Genomic DNA, 18,502 nt, shown 5'->3' with positions numbered 1-18,502 from the left:
TGAGGTGGCACCTGACACTGTAGTTTGAAGGGAATCTAACCACTGACAGCTGATGTATGCTGGAGTTGTGGAAAAGGCAAGGGCACAAGCATCCATATGTGGTGGGAGTGTGATCCTTTTTATATTATTTTGTATCTCCTAGATAACGTCTAAGAAGTTCTCAATTATGTCACCTAACTTATTGAAGGGAGAATAGCTAGAGACTTGGTGAGAATCCTGCTACACGCAGAAGAGGGGGCAGGAGAAAATGGCTAAGGTATGCAGAACTCTCCTGTGTCGCCCTCTGTGCACAGCCAAGAAACTTAATACAAAGTGGAAGGAAAGAGATGTTCTTAATACATCGGCTAAAAGGTGTGTTCTTAATACATTGGCTACAGCCTATGGCACACCTTAGAACAACAAAATAATTACACATGACGTCCAAGGCAATCACACAAGGCTTGTAAAGATCTGGCCTCTTTTATTCCGTGCATTAAAGTTGTTGATTCTGCTGAAGACAATGGGGCCCTGGTACCAAAATATATTTTAAGGGTAGGTGTCTTATAATATGCAATGGAAGAGGTAATATACAGGGGGTAGAGCTGGGGAGTTCAGGTAATCGTCACAGGGTTCGGTGCTTAATTGCCCTTAATTAGCACTGTCATTTATCAGTAGGTAGTCCTTCAAGTGTAACAAAGATCATTATTTCCTAAATGACCGGATTTTCCCTTGGTGGCTGTACCATGTGTATAAACGTTTCAACAGCGTTACAAAACATATTTAGGAGAATCAGAACTGGTTGATTATTATAACATGACTTTTCCATTTTCATTATTTTATTCTGTTCGAAAAGTCAATAAAATAGTGTTGTAGAAAAATGTGTACCCAGCTCTGTTATATGAACTTCAAACCTAACTATTCTGTAGAAAATTAAATGTGGTTTATCACTGGTGCTTGTCTCTTTGAAACATGCTGCAAACATTCCTGACACGTGAGGGAAAGTGCCTACTTTTTAGAGGCTAAATGTAACCATTTTGTCTCTCTATTGGTTGTGTTTATTTAAGAGGTGGGCTCTTGGATCCCAAATGATTTAGGGAAGTTACATTAAGCAAATGGCACACAGGAAGCTGGTGGAGTGTGGAAATAGAACTGTTTAGGAAAGTATAATGAATTAAGCATTTCATTTCGCATCCTATGATTACTGTTGTTCAACAGATACTTTACACACTGTGGTTAAGAACTAATTCTGCATATCTATTGGCTGGTAAATAATATAGATGTAGTTTTATGCAGTGCACTGAGTGTTAGCCGTGGGAGGTGGGCTCCTAGTTCAGTCGGAAGGTGGTTCCCAGAGAAAAGGCAGGTTTGAACAAGAATGGCTTCAGGACTTACAAAGACTTGTATCTAGAGTAAGTTTGTAGAGAATCAGGGCTGGTTAGGCGGCTGGGAAGTAGGCAAAGTGGGCAAGGAGAATCTGCGAGGAAGGAAAAGGTGTTTGAGTTTCATGGACAAGGAGTTCGATGATTGAATGACGAGGCAGCACGTTACAGAGAAAGATTACATAGAGTAAAACAAATAGTGGCAAAGCCATGTGGGACCCCATATAGAAGTGCGGTGTAAATTAATTTAAATGAGCATCAATACAGAGAAGTGGAGTTGGTCAGTCTGGAATGAGGAGAACCAGGAGAGTTGGGTGCAATGGCCAAGAGCTTATGTTGGGTACAACGAAAGCTGTTTTTTTCTTTCTTCAGATGGGAAGCAGAAGGAACCTCAACGGGGTCCTTCATGGAGAAGCCTTTCACCAGCACCACTGGTGGAGGAGCTGCAATTGAAGAAGCAAAGGCAGAAGACTGGATATCAACATCTGGTGCAGGCCAAAAGCCAGCACCCAAGCACGGTCAAGCATTCTGCCCCTGCTGCAAACATGAAACATACCAGAAATCTGTCCCGCAAGCGTTTGCGTGCTTGGATGGCCAGGCTGGACAATTATATGGCCAGGCAGGAGGAAAATGTAGCAAGTCTGGAGAACCACCTGGACCATATCATAGCCATGATTGGCCGGGTTGAGGAACGGCTGAATATCGCATTAGAGAGAGTAGTTTCTTACAAGTGACTGTTTATTGTTCTGTTTTTGAGCTGCTGTTAAATTCTTTTCATCTGCTATTGTGAACGGTTACTCAGAGTACCACTTACTATGTATGTCTTTTTACTGTACATATGCACTTTGTTTTCATAAAAAAATAAATATTTATTTTATTAGCTTATTGCCGATGTCTGTCTCTTGTGGACTAGAATGCTGCTTCATAAGTTGTTAAATTTTCTTTATCATAGCATCTCCCGGAGGGCCATGTGTGCAGTTCTAGAAAGCAGAAATTGCCAGTAGTATTTTTTGTGGTTTTGGATTTTGGTCAAACTAGAGCCTTTTCTTCCTAGGGCTTACTTACTAATAAGCATTTGTTTTGTGCTTGTGACTAGTATATTGCACTAGTAAAGTATAGATATACCTCCTGTGCTTCACTTTCACACTACATGCCAAATAATAGTGAACTATAGAGCATTCTCCTTAGTATACTGTACTCCTGGGCATTCTGGCCTTATATAAAATAATTAATAGGGATGACTGAATAATGCCTTGAGTTATGGTTTTCGCAACCACAGCTTTTTTGTGCAGTTAAAAGCCAAATAAAATATTGCTGTTTAAATACACTAACGAATTCCATCCCATTAAACCTTACAATCTGAGCAGTGGGTTTCAGCAATAGTTTGATAATGCGGATTTTGGAGCAAGGGATAAAATATATGGGAGAGAAACGTGTTGTATGATGTATTGTACTACCTTTTATCGATGTTGTGCATAATTTCAAACCTCCTTACTTAGATTTTTCTACATAAATACATTTTCATAAGTTGTTTTTGTTCCTCACTTTGACATTCGTGGTTATATATTGGGGCGCTGCTGACTCTTAGGCACTCCAGAGAATTATTTGTGAATACAATTTTCGAGTTGTGTAGCAATTGTGTGGCACTTTCCTAAAGATTCGCTTGCAATTCTGTGTCCCTCAAGGTTGATTAGAGAAGAAGTAAATACCTTCCATCTGTAAAATGTATCACTTTTTATGAAACTTATATTCAACTTTATATGTGACTGTACGAAGAATTGTGTCAATTGCTCCAGGTAAAGAATCGGAATCGCAGTTCAAAACCATTTTATACGACACCTCAGAATCCTTCCAAAAGCAAAACAGACCTCAAACTGCTCATGAGCAGTTGAGTGGCAAATGGAAGAAACCATACATTCTATTGTGAACTAACCCCTTCACCCACGGTCTCCTGTTAATAAGCACCCAGTGATGTAGTAATGAATCGTATACTTAAACCATTCAGAGATGGGCACCGTACATGTAAAATGAAGCATTTTTTTTTTTAAATAGGTGGCTTGAACTGCAAAAAAACATTCACAATCAGTCAAGGATCACCGCACACTACTGCCTAAATGCTCAGAGCTTTACAAAAAAATGTAATTATGTGAATTCCATCAAGAAATCCTCTATAGAACCACGAAAAATGAATTCTTCCACATATGAAACCATATGGCTGTGACAAGAATTCATAAAAGTAAAAAATGGCTAGGGCAACCAATAGAAATTCTTGACATTACATTTTTCTTTTGCAGTTCATACGTTGTATATTGGGTCTGAGTGCTATACATGTATGTAGTGTATATGATGTTTGTATCGAAGAAGGGATCCATGTGTATTTTTTAGGGTCAAAAGTGTTGTTTGAGGGAGTGACTTTTAATTGTGTAAATTTGGGGGTTGGGAGGGGGGGTATTGTTCTTCAGAATATTGATGCCATGCATGAGAATGAAATTATTAGTAATATAAACATTTCAAAGACTGCCTTTTTAAATTAGAGGGACCAAGTCGATTGGCAGGACAGTGTAAAACAAATGTGCCAAAAAACAGGTTAGTACTGCTGTGTGCAAGGTGGCAAAGTCTGCGTACGATTAGGCAACTACTCGACAGACAAGGTGGTGAAGCAATTTGCTGCAACTAACTCCTTCATGCTGTTGGTCATTCCTGTACTCCATCATTGGCACAGAAATCTTAAGAATGGTTAAAGTCAAACACAGAAGTGCCATGTTCACGTTGGCAGGGTGAGATTTGGGCCCCCCATTATCCATAATCTGCAGTGCACAGTATACTATGCACATTACAATCTGTATGCCTAAGATTTGTCCCTTCTTCTCATTTTAATGTCACTTGAACCCTACTTGCTTTTTCCATTTCATAGACTTGGTTTTTAGTACGTTTTTTTTATTGGCTGTGAATAAAGTTTTCCAAGTTATGTGCTGTTGGCATCTTAGCTACTTACTCCATTGATTGGAATATGTCGTATAGCCTAGTAGACCATACACACCTATTCCAATGACTTAGCTCAGAATAACTGTCCCTTTTCCTGTAGTCAGTAGTAATTTTCATTTTAAACACCTTATTGACATGGATATATTTGTTAAGTACAGCATTTCTTCTGGCATGGTTAGTAGTCATGGGTTTCAGCTAGTCGCATAACAAAACCTTAGCCCTCCCCGCAAGGAAGGGTGAGGCAACCCTACCCACCCCACAATGCCCATTCCCTCGCAGTTACCTACCACCTTGCAGAAGTAATTCACCTTTGCCTCCTGCATCAAAATTACATCAGTAGTAGTTTCCATGATATGGTTGTAATCAAAGAGAAAAGTTATACTTCTGACATAAGCATGCTCTAGATTCATGCAAAAATTGAGTTGTGTTCATATTTATAATTGTAATATTACTATTCCTTTTATTAACAAAATGTAACTTCCGGGGTTGAGTGAATGTGCCCCTCCCTGGCGCCTAAATAGGGGAGTAGGTTTGTAAGCGATGTGCAGATGCAAATCAAATCTAGTCACCAAACGGTGAAGATTGAGCATGTTTTTCTCTGTTTTGGCAGAGCAAGTTAATCTACAATAAATTTGAGGAGCACCGATTCTATTTATTCCATTTAATGCCTTATCCTGAGTGCCAAGGTGTAGCACCAGTTCATGTGTGACTTCATGTGTGAACACTACTTGCCCTCTCCCCGCCCCCAACTTCCTCCACCGACGTTAATTTCTAGGTGCACCAATGATAGTCTGGCTAGTGCTATTTTAAACATGGTATATAATAAAGTTAATAGAGAACATAATGCAGATGTATGTAATGGTCCATGCAGGCATGGATAATTGCTGTTTTGGGTAAAGACTGGGTCAGTGGAATTATGTGATTCTGCAGCTGTCGTTTTCCACATTATTTTGCATTTGCTACGTAACTCATCAGCTGCTGCATAAACTACAGATTTTGGCAAAACAGATGAAAAGCTGCTAAAATCCAAGTGACGTGTTGCTGTGCAGTAGAAGGCCCTATGCAAAAGTTGACTGGCCACCTTTCCATTGCTTTTTGCTATATTTGTATGTTCAACTGGTGCAAATTAGGTCAACCTTTTGCACAGGCATTGTTAACATTTTGTTAAAAATAACAAAATTATGAAGTAATACTATCACAAAATGTGACATATTACGTCACATAATTTGCCTTTTCTTGCCATATAATTCAGTCAACCCTGCTGCATAATTTGGTCCTTCCATGCTGGGTAATTCCAATAGCCCTAGTAACAAATGTAGATGACTTGTTGAGTGGTTCACATTCATTGTAATAGATGCGGTCACCTTTTCAATACATCTCCCTTGATTAAGATAAGTCACATGTCCCTACAGAACTCCTCCCCTTAGTTTATTGCATTTGCAGGGGACACCATGCCTACATTTAACTATGTCTAACATGACTACCAACTTTCCGTCGGCTTAGGTGTGACATTTCATTGTTTACTTTACCTAATGTGTGATATTTTCAGGCCCCACATGACACTCTCAGGGACTCCTTAGGAAACAATGTCTTTGACCCAAGCAGATTATTTTTATCCACATACAGCAGGAATTTTTCCCGATTCACATTCAAGGACCCTTTGTGGGTAACTTACCCTAATCGTGACCAGAATTTTACCTAACAGTACAAACCGACTTTATTTGGACCTCTAAGAATATCATGACTCTCCTCTTGCAGCAATAATACTCTTACGGCTGCCTGCCCCTAACATCAATGAAGAAAAAGGCTTCCATGCTCCATATGTTTACAAACAATAGTCAATTACACCTTACACAGTGACCTCACATTTTTCCATTACACCTATGAGTAGTTAGGGTACTGCAGTCTTATACTTGTAGTCTTGTCTATAATGGGAAAATAAAAATAAAAATAGCCAGGGTTACATCTGGCAAGTGATAGGTTGAGATCTGATTTAGTATCCTGTAACTTAATGTGGTTATTTTTTGTGTGTGTAACAAAGGCTCTAATTTGGTTAAGAAATACATGAAGCACTTGTAAATATTTCAGTAAAGCTGGTCATTTTCGTTTTTCAATGCTGTGCTTTTATTGGTATATATTTGTCAATTATGTCCAAACTACTTGCATTGCACAATATTCAAAGTTGTTCAAACCATGCCCAATGGAAATTAGAACTCTAGGTTTCCACCAGATCCTTTAATAGCAGCATTGTGAAATCTCCTGCAATGACTAGCATTTACTACCCTGGCCTTATATTTGCCACTTATCAGCTAATGTAAGAAGAAAACATGTTAGAATATGTTCTACAGCAGTCCTAATGACCCCTGACTGATAATTCAATTAAACATAGACATAAAGGCACTGTCGAAATGAATACAGATTATTTCATATAAAGTTTTACTTAACCATAAAGTGTAGGCCTTTGCAGAATCTTAAAATATGAGGAGCCGGCTGGAATTTTTCTTTGGGAAAAGTGGCGACCTTCCTCCACTCCAAGTTCTGTGCTACCTCTTCCATCTAAAACCGGGGTCTCCAACCTTTTTTGTAGTGGGAGCTACTTTTGATCATTGAAAATCATTGTGAGCTACGGAAGGCTAAACAACTTGCACATTATTATCAGACACCCCCACACCCAGCTTCCTTGACATTAAGCCTAATGTCCATATAGCCAAATTGTGGTTTGAACAAAATACTATGACTAGAGGCACTATGACAGGGCTTCCGAGTGTGTCAGTGAGTGTGGTCTTTGGTGATGTATAAACATGTCTGCATATGAATAAGATTATGGTCCTCATTAGGAGTGGGGCGGTCTCAAGACCGCACACGCACGATTGTGGTTGGACCGCCGCAGACAGGGTTGTCCGACCGCCCAATTATGATGAAAAAGTCCTAATAGGGCAGGCCAGCACACCGCCAGCACCGGCGGTATGCTGGCTGCAGTGGCTTCGGCGGTCTTGAAAAAAGACTGCCGAACCCGTAAAGAGAGCCTATATGTGTTTGGGTAACAGATCGTGTGCCGTATGTACTTGTGGCACAGGACATACCTTTTGTCTTATGGGGCATCGTTACATGCATAACACATACATGCATAACTCAAACATACAACTGTTTTTTTTAAATGGGAGAAATTTTGGTCAACATTTCTCTGCACTTTAAAGTTATCCCATTTAAAAAGTGACTGTATTTTTACATTATAAATATGGCACAGTGTTCTACTGGCCTCTGGGAGCAAGATGCCTGGTGTTTGTAAATGCAACACTTTGGAAAAAAATGAGAAAATTTAAAATAAAAAGGTAACTTATTCATAAGGTAAGCTTTCATTTTAATTTTCTCAGATTTAAAAGCATTGAGAAACACATTATTTTCTCACCTCCAATATTGAGTTGCAAGGACTTTTTATTTAAGAGCTAAATACCTTATTGCTTCAATTCTTCACCTCTGTGTCTCACCATGGGCTGTTAATCGGACTCCATCACAGCTCCTTATCAGGCCCTGCTGGCTGCAGCCTGATGATAACAATGTCCTATAAACACAGCCTTACCTTAACTTTAAAAGAAAAAAATTTGACCTTGTGCTTATTTAAAAATGAACTGCAGGCTGTGAGGTACTATGAAGACCTCCGGGAGCTACTGGTTGCTCAGGATGGACTGGTTGGAGACACCTGCTGTAAAACATGCAGTGCTCTGTGGAGGATGCTGTCTCTCAGTGCCGACCCACCCACTCCTGTAAGGAGCCTGGCAGGATCAGGCTAAAAAGAAACAAATATGTTACATTGTTTCTTTTCAACCTGGGGCCAGTGATATATCAGCTCAAAGCAGGCAGCACACTGCAGCTGCTTCAGAGAGAGACACACTGCACAGACAAGCTGAAGGGGTCTCTGGGGCCCCCTGCACCATGGCGGCTGCAGAGTTGTGTTTATTACCCCCCTAGTTTGAGCATTAAAAGTTGGAAACTGCGTGCATAGGAGCCACCTTTTTAGGGTCGAGTCTGCGATACCATGCGCTAGAACATGCGTATCACTTGCGAGATACTGTAGTAGTTAGAAAAGGGCTCTGAGCCCCGGCCATGTCACGTCAGTGTCTTTCATTGGTTCATGGCCTTGCCTGTTAAAATCTGCTTGCTTTCATTAGTGGAAAGCATTCATATGTCATGCCTTTTCCGGTGATTAGCCCACCTTGAGCACAGCGACCAAGTACTGAAAACATACGAAGCTCGCTGTTTTCCATCCGGTTTGTGGACTACTTTTTTTCTCTTTTTTCGCAGTGCGATCTTGCTTGGCAGAAGTCGAGCCCTGAGACCGTTTCTATTTCCGTTTCCATTTTTTAGCAGCGCAATTGCGCTCGTTTTTTTCCATTTAATGAGGCAAGAAAAGTCCTGTTGGGAGTTTACAACTGCTAATATCTCTAACTCGGAGAAATGCGAGACCTTTTGCATTGCAAATGCTTGTTTTTACTTTGTCTTCGCAAATCTAAAATAAGTGCTTCAATTGAAGTTCATGTGGAAAGTGTGGGTAGGTGATGAGAATTCTGATTCTGTGATCAATAAATGTTTGTTTTTCAATTTCTAAAACTGATATAAGGCAATAGGTCTTTCTATTTAGAGAGTTTCGCTAATTTAAGGAAAACTGATGATGGTTAGCTTCACGCTGATTAATTTAATAGTGTTTGAATTTAGCAGTGAAAGGAAAAAATAAATTGTATCCATGAATACTAACGCACTGTGGGTAGATTGACCAAATGTGTTTTCTTCTTGTTTAGGAACACTGTATATGAACAGTACACGGGTAATTGGGTGGAGATAATTTGTGGTACTCTGCCTATGTGCTCTTATGCAAATTGATTATAAATGCACAAGCCTACATACCGTAGAGCTAAACTGACCCACAGAAGAAAGGGCAATAGTTTATATAGACTGTTGGCCTTCGAGATCTCTCTTTATACAAGCCCTTTGGTAACTGATGGCTCATGTACAGTTGCCTTATCGTTATGTTTTTTGCTGTCTTTGTTTCATTGTTAGATTAAGCATATTAAATGATAGTTTATAGAAACTAGTGGGTACATTTATATATTCAGTTTCCTATTTCGAACATCTTCATCTATTTTTTCTGTGTCATTGCAAATTACTGTATGTTGTGGCACTGGGGAAGGATTCAGTAATTACCGGAACTAAAATATACATATGTATGTATTGTTGCCGCTGATCAGATCTAGGATTCATCAATTTGTTTCCGGTGGAGAATACAACAGTGGAAGTACATGCAGGAGAAAACCTAGTCTTAAGAGTCGAATATGAAGCATACCCAAAACCAGATGAACAAATCTGGACCTACCGTAATGAAACCCTACTGAATACTTCTGACCACTTTGTACGATTCCGGGAAGAAGGCAATAACAGGTAACTGAATTTATTAGTTGTAATTTTGAATGCTAACTTTAAGATATAAGCGCATAAAATATTGCGGAATGTTGTGAAATTGAATGCTAAAATACAAACAAACAGTCGATGCATATTAGCCAGCTTCTGGGAACTCTACGTTTCTCTATGGCCATCTGCCAGAATTAATAACAGTCTAAGACGGTAAGCCCAACATTGGAATCTTTGAACAGAATGTCTGCATCAGATTCATTGTCATTCTGTTGTTTGTAAAGGAGGGCTCACATTCCATGTTATAATATAGTTATAAAAGCTCTGCTTTTTGGCAAGGGGAATTTTCTGAATGGAGCCATGCTTTCAACTCTCGGCCTTACTTGACTCCTGGTTCTAATACCCTTTCTATAGTGTATTCCATAGATGGCATGTTCACCCTGCTCTCAAACACCACTCCAGATGAGAGGGTCTGTTTTCTAATTGAGGTCCACTGTGTAGTCTAATATTCCTCTTCAGGACCTCTGGTTGATCAGGCTACAGGTGTAGCAAGTTTAAGGCAGAATAAGTGGTTTGGTGTGTTATGCTCCCCAGCCTCTGAAAACAGAGTTATTCTCACTGTTTTGTGTGAACCCCAGTGGAGTGCCTGCTGGTGGTTATGGAGTATAGGATGATGTTACCTTTAGGAGATGACAAGAAAGTTACTGATGCAGTAAAATTCCATAAATCCTTATAGAAATATGTCTGATTTCTTTAGATGAAACCCCTTATATCTAAATCAGTAGCAAATGTAAATTTTTGTTCAGCACTAGAGAGTAGTAGACTGGAATTGTCCGGCAGATCAAAATGTATTTGAAGTCACTTGCCTTCAGACAGCTGGCTGCATTGTGACGACCCGTCTTGTTTTCAGAGGAGTAACCAACCTGTACTCGTAAGTAGTAATTTGATGTTTGCACTATTGCATGAATCATGGTTTGCCACTTCTGAAGTCATGGGTGTAGAAATGTGAGCGCTTCAATTTTGCATTTAGGGCTTATGCTTTTTCAGGCTAGTATGTAAGAAGAAACGGATGGCATGGAGATGGATGAAGACTGAAAAGGCAGGAGGCGGACAGTTAATCTACCACCCTTGCCTTTTGATACGGCCAGACATGTTCATGTTTTTCAGTGTCGGTACGCAAATTCAACAGTGGACTAAAGCAGCACAAAGAAACCAATCCGAAAATAGATCGGAGTGTTCCCCATGTGTAGCAAAATAACCTGACAATCCTGATCAGACTACATATATGTATTAGTGAATTGAACCTCAAAGTCGGAAGTTCCAAATTTACTGGTGAAGAACAGTTAGTAGAGTAACCTGTTCATTTAAAAGGCCGATTTAATAAGAGTTTCTACCGTTCCCTGTCGTGTAGCTGCCATTTTTTTGGTTTTCTTACATATATTGCTCCTTTTTCCTGTAACTGGAAGATGCAGCTTAAAAATAAATGTGCGACACTAGAGTCTTGCATTTAAGTTCCTTCTGTTATTCTCATTTTCTTCCTTCTGGAAGTAAACTTTAAAACTTTACGTTTTGTACATAAAAATGGCATTCTAACGGCCGCATTTTTTCTGCTTCTGGCACCATGAGCATTCTTTAGCTTGACCCTGTTACCATACAGTCAGCTCAGGGGTATTTTTTTAATTTTCAATTTCTGGTATTTTCAATGTTATTGTTGTAAGAAAAATCTGGCTTCTTAGACATTATTGCGTAGTCCAGATGTAAACCTTTTTCTCTGAAGGCTCCTTCACGCACCTTCAATAGCTAAATAATGCAGACTTCCTGAGTGAGACTTTCACATTTGAACTGGCCACACAGTCTGTGCCCACAATAGTTACACTGAAGAGTCAAGGCTGTGGTTTGCGCAGACACATGGGTCTGAATTTTGTTTAGCAACTGGAGAGATCAAACATTTAGAGTTATCTTTAGAGCAGATAGATGTAATTCCTCATGATGGTGTCTGCTGCTTCCCAAGTCATGTCTATAACTTGGTAAGGAATACCCTGTACATCTAAACCAGATGTCTAGTATATTTGAGTGAATATGTACAAGTAAGCTTTCTATCGGATCCTGGATGCTTCCATGTCAGAAAGTATTAAAAGACTACTAATGTTCCTATGGATGAAATGCAGTAGAAGGTAGAGGAAGATTTTGAGAAGTATATTCTAGTGTGATTGCCCTTTCCTCAGGTTGTTAAGAGGTAAATACCTGACATCACGTGGACAATAAACCTATTGGTACCCGTAAGCATGCCAACTGCCTTTTAGTTTCTAGCCACTGAATGTAGAATGCAGTCTAAAGTTGAGTAAATTTAAACATGTCATACACATTGCTAATTTAGTAGCATTGGATTCTGTGAAGATCAGATTTAGGTAATTACAAATAACAGATCTACCGAAAAAAATACCTTTACAGAGAAACCCTAGACTGAAAATCGTTTTGTTTTTTCACAATCTGGTTTCACTATTTCTTCAAGAATGTATTATTTTATTCCTGAACCATTGGTACGAGTCTTATGTTGCTTTTGGAGGGGTTCACTTGCTGAGCGGTTTCGTTTCTTGATAGTATAGTTCTAAAAGCAGCATGCAGATGGTTAGGTAATGGATGCGACTATTCGTGATGGTGACAACAGTGAAAAAAATATAGAATAGACCATGATAGAGATGGTACCTATGTATGCATAGGAGTACATTTATGGTACAAGCCTAGCTAAGAAGCTGTGGGTTGCTGAATGAAAAGTGAGGTATGTTTTATTAGAACGTTAACAGCAGGAAGAGGCATAGTACCTCACCAGTGGGGTGGTAATTTTATGTGAAAAGGTCCCTTTGCAGTTTCCTCCTGTACTTCTGTTGACTATTAGCAGTTCTGATGCTGAGGGAGATGTTGTTCAAGAACCTGAGCGAGTGAACTGGAAAGGCCTGTTTTCTGGTCTTCATTCTTGCACTTCCTGCTTCCAATCGGGCAATATCTTGGCTCCTAGTGTTGTGTTGGCTGTCATGATTAGGCTTCTTTTGTGCCTATGTATACCACTGAGGGCTAATTTCTCTGCCAGGTATGGTAGGGGTTTGTGGCAAAGGGTCTTCCATGTTATAACTGGTTTTATAGACAATGTGGGTGTGTAGAGGTGTCAACATTTTCTCTGTAGAATTTCAGTATTTTCAGTTTCTATCACGTCTGTGACTGCGGAATACTGTATGAAGGCACATGATGTTTTTAGTGTAAAAACTAGATATATAATTGTATGCGTATTTTTTTTTTTTAATGTTTAATTATTATTTTTTTGCAGGTATGTTAATGAACTTCACTTAATCCGCCTAAAAGGAATGGAAAGAGGCATTTACTCGTTTCATGTGGCCAATTGTGATGACCAGGCGTTCGCAATTTTTAACATCATTGTGAAAAGTAAGTTGAAGAAATTGCCAGAATTTCAGAAGTTCTTTTGGTGTCATTCTGTTAGTGTAATGTTGCCTATCTTGGTGATTTTGCAGCTAAGCCTGAAATCCTCAGCTCTGAGCGGCTCGAAAATGGAGTGCTACAGTGTGTTGCCACTGGCTACCCAACACCTACCATCGATTGGTACTTCTGCCCGGGAAATGAGCAGGGGTAAGTAGCTGACGATTCAGTCCCTTGCAGAACTAGGTGGGTTCTTGCATGACACAAGTACAGTTTGCTTAAGGATATGTCTTTAGATGTGAATTATTGCTTTGTTATATAGAAGATATGTACATCATGGGCAATTCACAGAATCCAATATGCTGTTTATTGTGGGAAAGGGCCACGTTAGCATGACTGGGAGACCACAATCCCCCATTAGCAAGAATACATGGCATGCCACACTGCATCGGTGTGTGTAGTTTAGGCCATGTGTACATTTTAAAATCAAACTTATGGCGTGTGTGCTAGGGTGACGTCAGCAAAACAAGGGTGCAGTCCCTCCAGCCTCTACTAGCCATCATTGTGAATGAATAAACCCTCTTCTACTGTGCATGACCCAGAAAGCCCTCCATATCTACCATCCACAAGGCCACGTTAGACAATATGGCAGTGTTTCAAAATAATTCTCTCAGGTGTATGTGAGGGCCAGTAATATGTTAGTGTCAGCGGTATGCTTTTCATACGAAGTTATCTAAAATTCTACTGCCGATGGCCATGCGCACACGTTTCTACAATCAATCAGTCAGTGCTTGTAAAGCGCAACTACTTTCCCGTAGTGGATGTTCAGACAATTTTGATTGGTATGGCATGCGGTTTAGTCAGGTTTGTTAATCTGTATAATAGTATTAACTCGTTAACTTACCTTTGCATTCTGGTGCCATTGTGCATCTACATTTATTCACACACAGGCTTCTAACAGTGCCGTCTTTTGTGCCGTTTACTTTCACCAATAAGGCATACACAATACCATTACATGGATTGTAATCAATTGTTAATGGTGTTCCCGGAGGTGTAAAGTTATCGGTTTCTCAGCAAACAACAAAAAGCAGCATTTTAGAGTACAGTGAGATAATAGGAAACATCACGTTAATTGATTTTTCAAAATAATTAAATATTGATGGAAATATAGAGAAGAGATTTTCATTAGTATGAAAAAACGAAATCTACTTTTCAAGCAGTCCATACACAGCACGTATAATATTTTTGTTTACAACAGAATACGTGTTCTTTGGGGACACAACATTTGATGAGAATCTTCACTTGTGTGGATTTTGCCTTCTTAATTATTTAGACGAGCTGTTAAAAGGACCATTGCTAATTGACTTTTGCTGTGCAAATGTTGCTTGTACAGTAAAATATTCTTTCTGACTTTTCTATCCATGTTTAGTATGTTGTTTTTACATTTCTATTCCAACATTCCCAGGCCCTCCGTTCCAGTTAACGGACTGACTCTTTTTATTTTCCCTGAAATTGACGTCATTTAGTGGTCGCAGCAGCGACCACTTGCACTGCCTTTGCGACCCCTGGCTTCATAGGTGGCAACTTCAGTGGCAGGAACACAGCGGAAGAAACTCCGCTTTCTTTCTTTTCTGTCAATTTTTATAACACTGATAGTGAATGATAATATATTATTCACTATTAGTGTAGTAAAAATGCGGTACAATTAGCTTGAATGTGCCCTTCCACGGCAGCTGAGGTAAGTAAAATACTTTTAAATGAATGTTGTGTGCGTGCGGCTGACAGTGTGTTGATGTGAGAGTGTGTGTGTGTGTGTGTGTGTCTGTGAGTTGAAGTTGAGGTCAAAGGGCGTGTGATGTCACTTCCGCTACCAACTGACGTTTTGGTGAATCGACGCTCATGGTTATCTATCTCTTCAGAGAATATTGACATTTATCGCCCCTCACTGTCCTAAGTCCTTTTATAGAGACCCTATAAAAGATATTTTCTGCTCATCCATGTTTGCACTACGTTCAATTAATTCAAACAACTTAAAGGGAAATGGAGTTTGACTGCAAACATTTCCTAATCCATTCGCGTGGTTAAACACTCGGATCGAATATATTTTTTACTTTTATTAGGAGTTTATGTCATAGGGGCACCTTTTTCCCAGTCACGTACTTTAATTTACTTCATTATTTCATTTTAATACATATGGTCGTGGCTATATTCCATTGAACCCATTCGACAGTAGCACCTGGAAAAGATCATGTGTAAAGAGAAGCCGGGACTGAAAAAAGGTGTCCCCATAACATGAAGGAAGACGGATGGTAACCCGAATAATTTTCACTGAGCATTCAGTGGCACATGTAACAAATGCATACATTCCACCATCGCACCCCACACCTTTCAGCCTCTCCCACTTTACAGCTAGCTTTCCCAACATGCCCTCCTAATTTGGTATCTTTAAAATATTTATTTGCCTGTATGCAAAGGTTCTGAATATCTGGTACAACCACTGTCTGTAAAGCGGTAGTCTGTGCCGTTTTATATATACGATGAATATTTGTGCAACGTTTAAGCGCATGAACAAGATTTTCTTTATAATCGTACTTCCTGTCACAGGTTTTCTGATGTCCTCTACTCTGAGCCTTTTAGGTAAGCCGTGGTCTCCTTAAGACAGTACGAATTGTCATCTGAGGGGACGTCACTTTGCTGATGTGTAGATATAGATTTTGTTTAATGTAAGGGCAAACTCTTAAACTCATGAAATGCCATGGCTCATTGGTTTAACTAGTTAATTTGGAAAGGAGCCATTGTTATGCATCTTCTTTGGCACCTTGAGCACGTTCACAGTCGGGCAGTCAGTGTTTAAAGACATTAACAGAGCTCATAGATATGCCCTCTCTAAACTGCAATCCGCTTAGCTACTTATGGAGAAGGAGATGCATTAGCGTTAGGGAGGTAGTCAACATTTCAGCTGTCACTTCTCAGCACTCCTAATGTCTCTGAAGAGACTTTGCCCGGCCTCCTTCTGTGTGGCCAGTTGACTGCCTCCTTCTGTGTGGCCAGTTGACTGTCACGTGTGTTGGGCCTAATTTCTTAAGGCAGTGCTGCATTGTGCATCACATCAGTCGCTAAAAAGGAAGCGCCTAGTATTATTTGGAAATCGGCATTGGCCTTGCGCTGGTTGGATCTTGCAGAAATAGCCTGTATTGTCTCTGCCCACTTTCCATTCTTAAAGGGGTATGGAAGTGTTTAAATACTGGTACGTGACTTGTGAATGCAAAGCTGGCATTTAACATATGATTTACACTTATGAAAACTCACTCATTTGTTTCTCAATAACAGCACCATTTCATACATCGGCTGAATTGTGTAAGATTGAAGCCTGAATATGCACGTCTGTTTCTCAAAATTGGGCCAATGACAGTTCCTTTCTAGCCTTATTTAACATGACTGTTAATATTGTAAGATATTGTACCATAGAGAGTGGCGCCCCTAAATACCAAGACAAGAAAAACCTTTCCACATATAAAGATGTTCGCCATTTTGTAGTGCTCTCACAAATATACATTGCATATGCACGTGGGAATGTAGACTATGCACTTTGATCTAGAATTTGTATTGGTTCGATTAAAAATTTGAAAACCGTTCCCATTGGGTATTAGCGGTAAAGAAGGTTTTCCAAATGTGCGCCTTTAAATAAGTGTTTCTTATGAAATATGTTTGCTTCTTAACCCCTAGGTGCACCGATTCACCAGCAATTACTCCAGTGGAAGAAAAGGTCTATTCAGAAAATTCATCATTTCCCTCCTCGGGCCAAATAATCGTAGAAAGTACTATCGATGTGGGCACTTTGAAGAAAAATGGCACAGTTCAGTGCATTGCGTCCAACGTTGTGGAAAGCACTTCGTCAGTGTTTAGCTTTTCTATTGAGGGTAATGCCACAATACTATTAAGGATTTGTGAATAATCAACAGTGGAATAAAAAGCAACCTTCCCCCGTTCCCCTATCATTTTTCAGAGTTACAAGTATGCAGATGAACAGACCTCTTTATATCCCTAAAGCCTTTTTTTACGTTGAATACACTGGAGCACAATTTTAAGTTTCTTGTGTTAGGCCTTCAGGTCCTTAGTTAGACGTGCCATCTGCACATGAACATTCCGTATAACAGCATAATGTCCTCATTAGGTCTCTCTTCCCTTAGCTTATTTATCTCAAAATCTATCTCATTATAGATTTCTAACCGCATCTACACACCATGCTTAGATATGTTTAATATCAATAGTTTATTCAATGGGAAATCCTTCCTCAGTCTTGTTTCCAGTTTGGTCTGACTCATTGGCCTGCCTGTAAAACATTGGATTCATATGGAATCAAATGCACGCACCTTTTATAGGAAATGTTGAATTTAGATTTGCAGACATTATTTGCAAAAGCAGTTTCAGTGGCTGTGGTTCACTGAATTGGAATTTGCTACCATGTGCACCCGGAGATCGAAGCTAGTATAGCGAAAAATCTGCTATGCTGGACAATAATAATAGGAACTTGAATACAACACTTCACTGGCATTCTAGGGTTTACTAAATAATGCATTTGTTATCCTTTCTAAGAAGCTCAGATTGTACCAGGGGAGATTATTTCTAAATTTGGGGAGTAGAATTGGGGGATTTAGTTGTAGGATTATGGATTGGCTGTGAAAACTGCACGTCTGAATGCACTATGGCTGAATGTTGCTATAGTAAATTATGTGGCATAACAAATCCCATTTTCTCTCTCTTTCTACTTAGAGAAAATCAGCACGCACACACTCTTCACTCCCTTATTGATAGGTTTTATCGTGGCTGCCGGGATTATGTGCATCGCTGTTGCTGTGCTGATTTACAAATACATACAGGTATACTAAAAAGTTGTTCACTTGTCTTTAATTTTGTTTTTACCAGCAGTTGCAGTAGCTTGGCCATAAAAAAATGTCAGTAATGTGTGGGGGGTATTCTTTGTTTCAGAAACCAAAGTATGAAATCCAGTGGAAAGTGGTAGAAGAAATAAATGGAAACAGTTACGTGTATATAGACCCGACACAACTTCCTTATGATCACAAGTGGGAGTTCCCAAGAGACCGACTCTGCTTTGGTTAGTATAGATGCATATATTTGTATCATGCAGCAATTAGATTTATAACTTCTTCATTATTCCACCTTTGTGTTATTTAGCATTTGTATAGAGGTCAGTCTGAAATTACTGCTTATGTTATGTGTGTGTATGCTTGATAGCTGTTTGGCTGCCTCATAGTCGAACAGTATTTGATTTATTCTTTACGCGGAGCACAATAAAGTCGGTGTAT

At 39.5% G+C, this 18,502-nt stretch overlaps 1 protein-coding gene across 1 annotated transcript in view; it reads left to right on the top strand.

The window, feature by feature from the left end:
* Positions 1 to 18,502, top strand: part of KIT (KIT proto-oncogene, receptor tyrosine kinase) — a 112,621-nt gene that overhangs the window by 69,586 nt on the left and 24,533 nt on the right. The window contains exons 6-11 of the mRNA XM_069201159.1: positions 9,587 to 9,776; positions 13,069 to 13,184; positions 13,271 to 13,385; positions 16,902 to 17,095; positions 17,949 to 18,055; positions 18,165 to 18,291. Coding sequence (XP_069057260.1) covers positions 9,587 to 9,776; positions 13,069 to 13,184; positions 13,271 to 13,385; positions 16,902 to 17,095; positions 17,949 to 18,055; positions 18,165 to 18,291 — 849 coding nt within the window. The remainder of the gene's footprint in view (positions 1 to 9,586; positions 9,777 to 13,068; positions 13,185 to 13,270; positions 13,386 to 16,901; positions 17,096 to 17,948; positions 18,056 to 18,164; positions 18,292 to 18,502) is intronic.

Source organism: Pleurodeles waltl, chromosome 1_2 (genome assembly GCF_031143425.1).
Source record: "Pleurodeles waltl isolate 20211129_DDA chromosome 1_2, aPleWal1.hap1.20221129, whole genome shotgun sequence".
Taxonomy (NCBI): domain Eukaryota; kingdom Metazoa; phylum Chordata; class Amphibia; order Caudata; family Salamandridae; genus Pleurodeles; species Pleurodeles waltl.
Note: the sequence above shows the minus strand (reverse complement) of the source record. Positions and strands in the feature narration are given on the sequence as shown.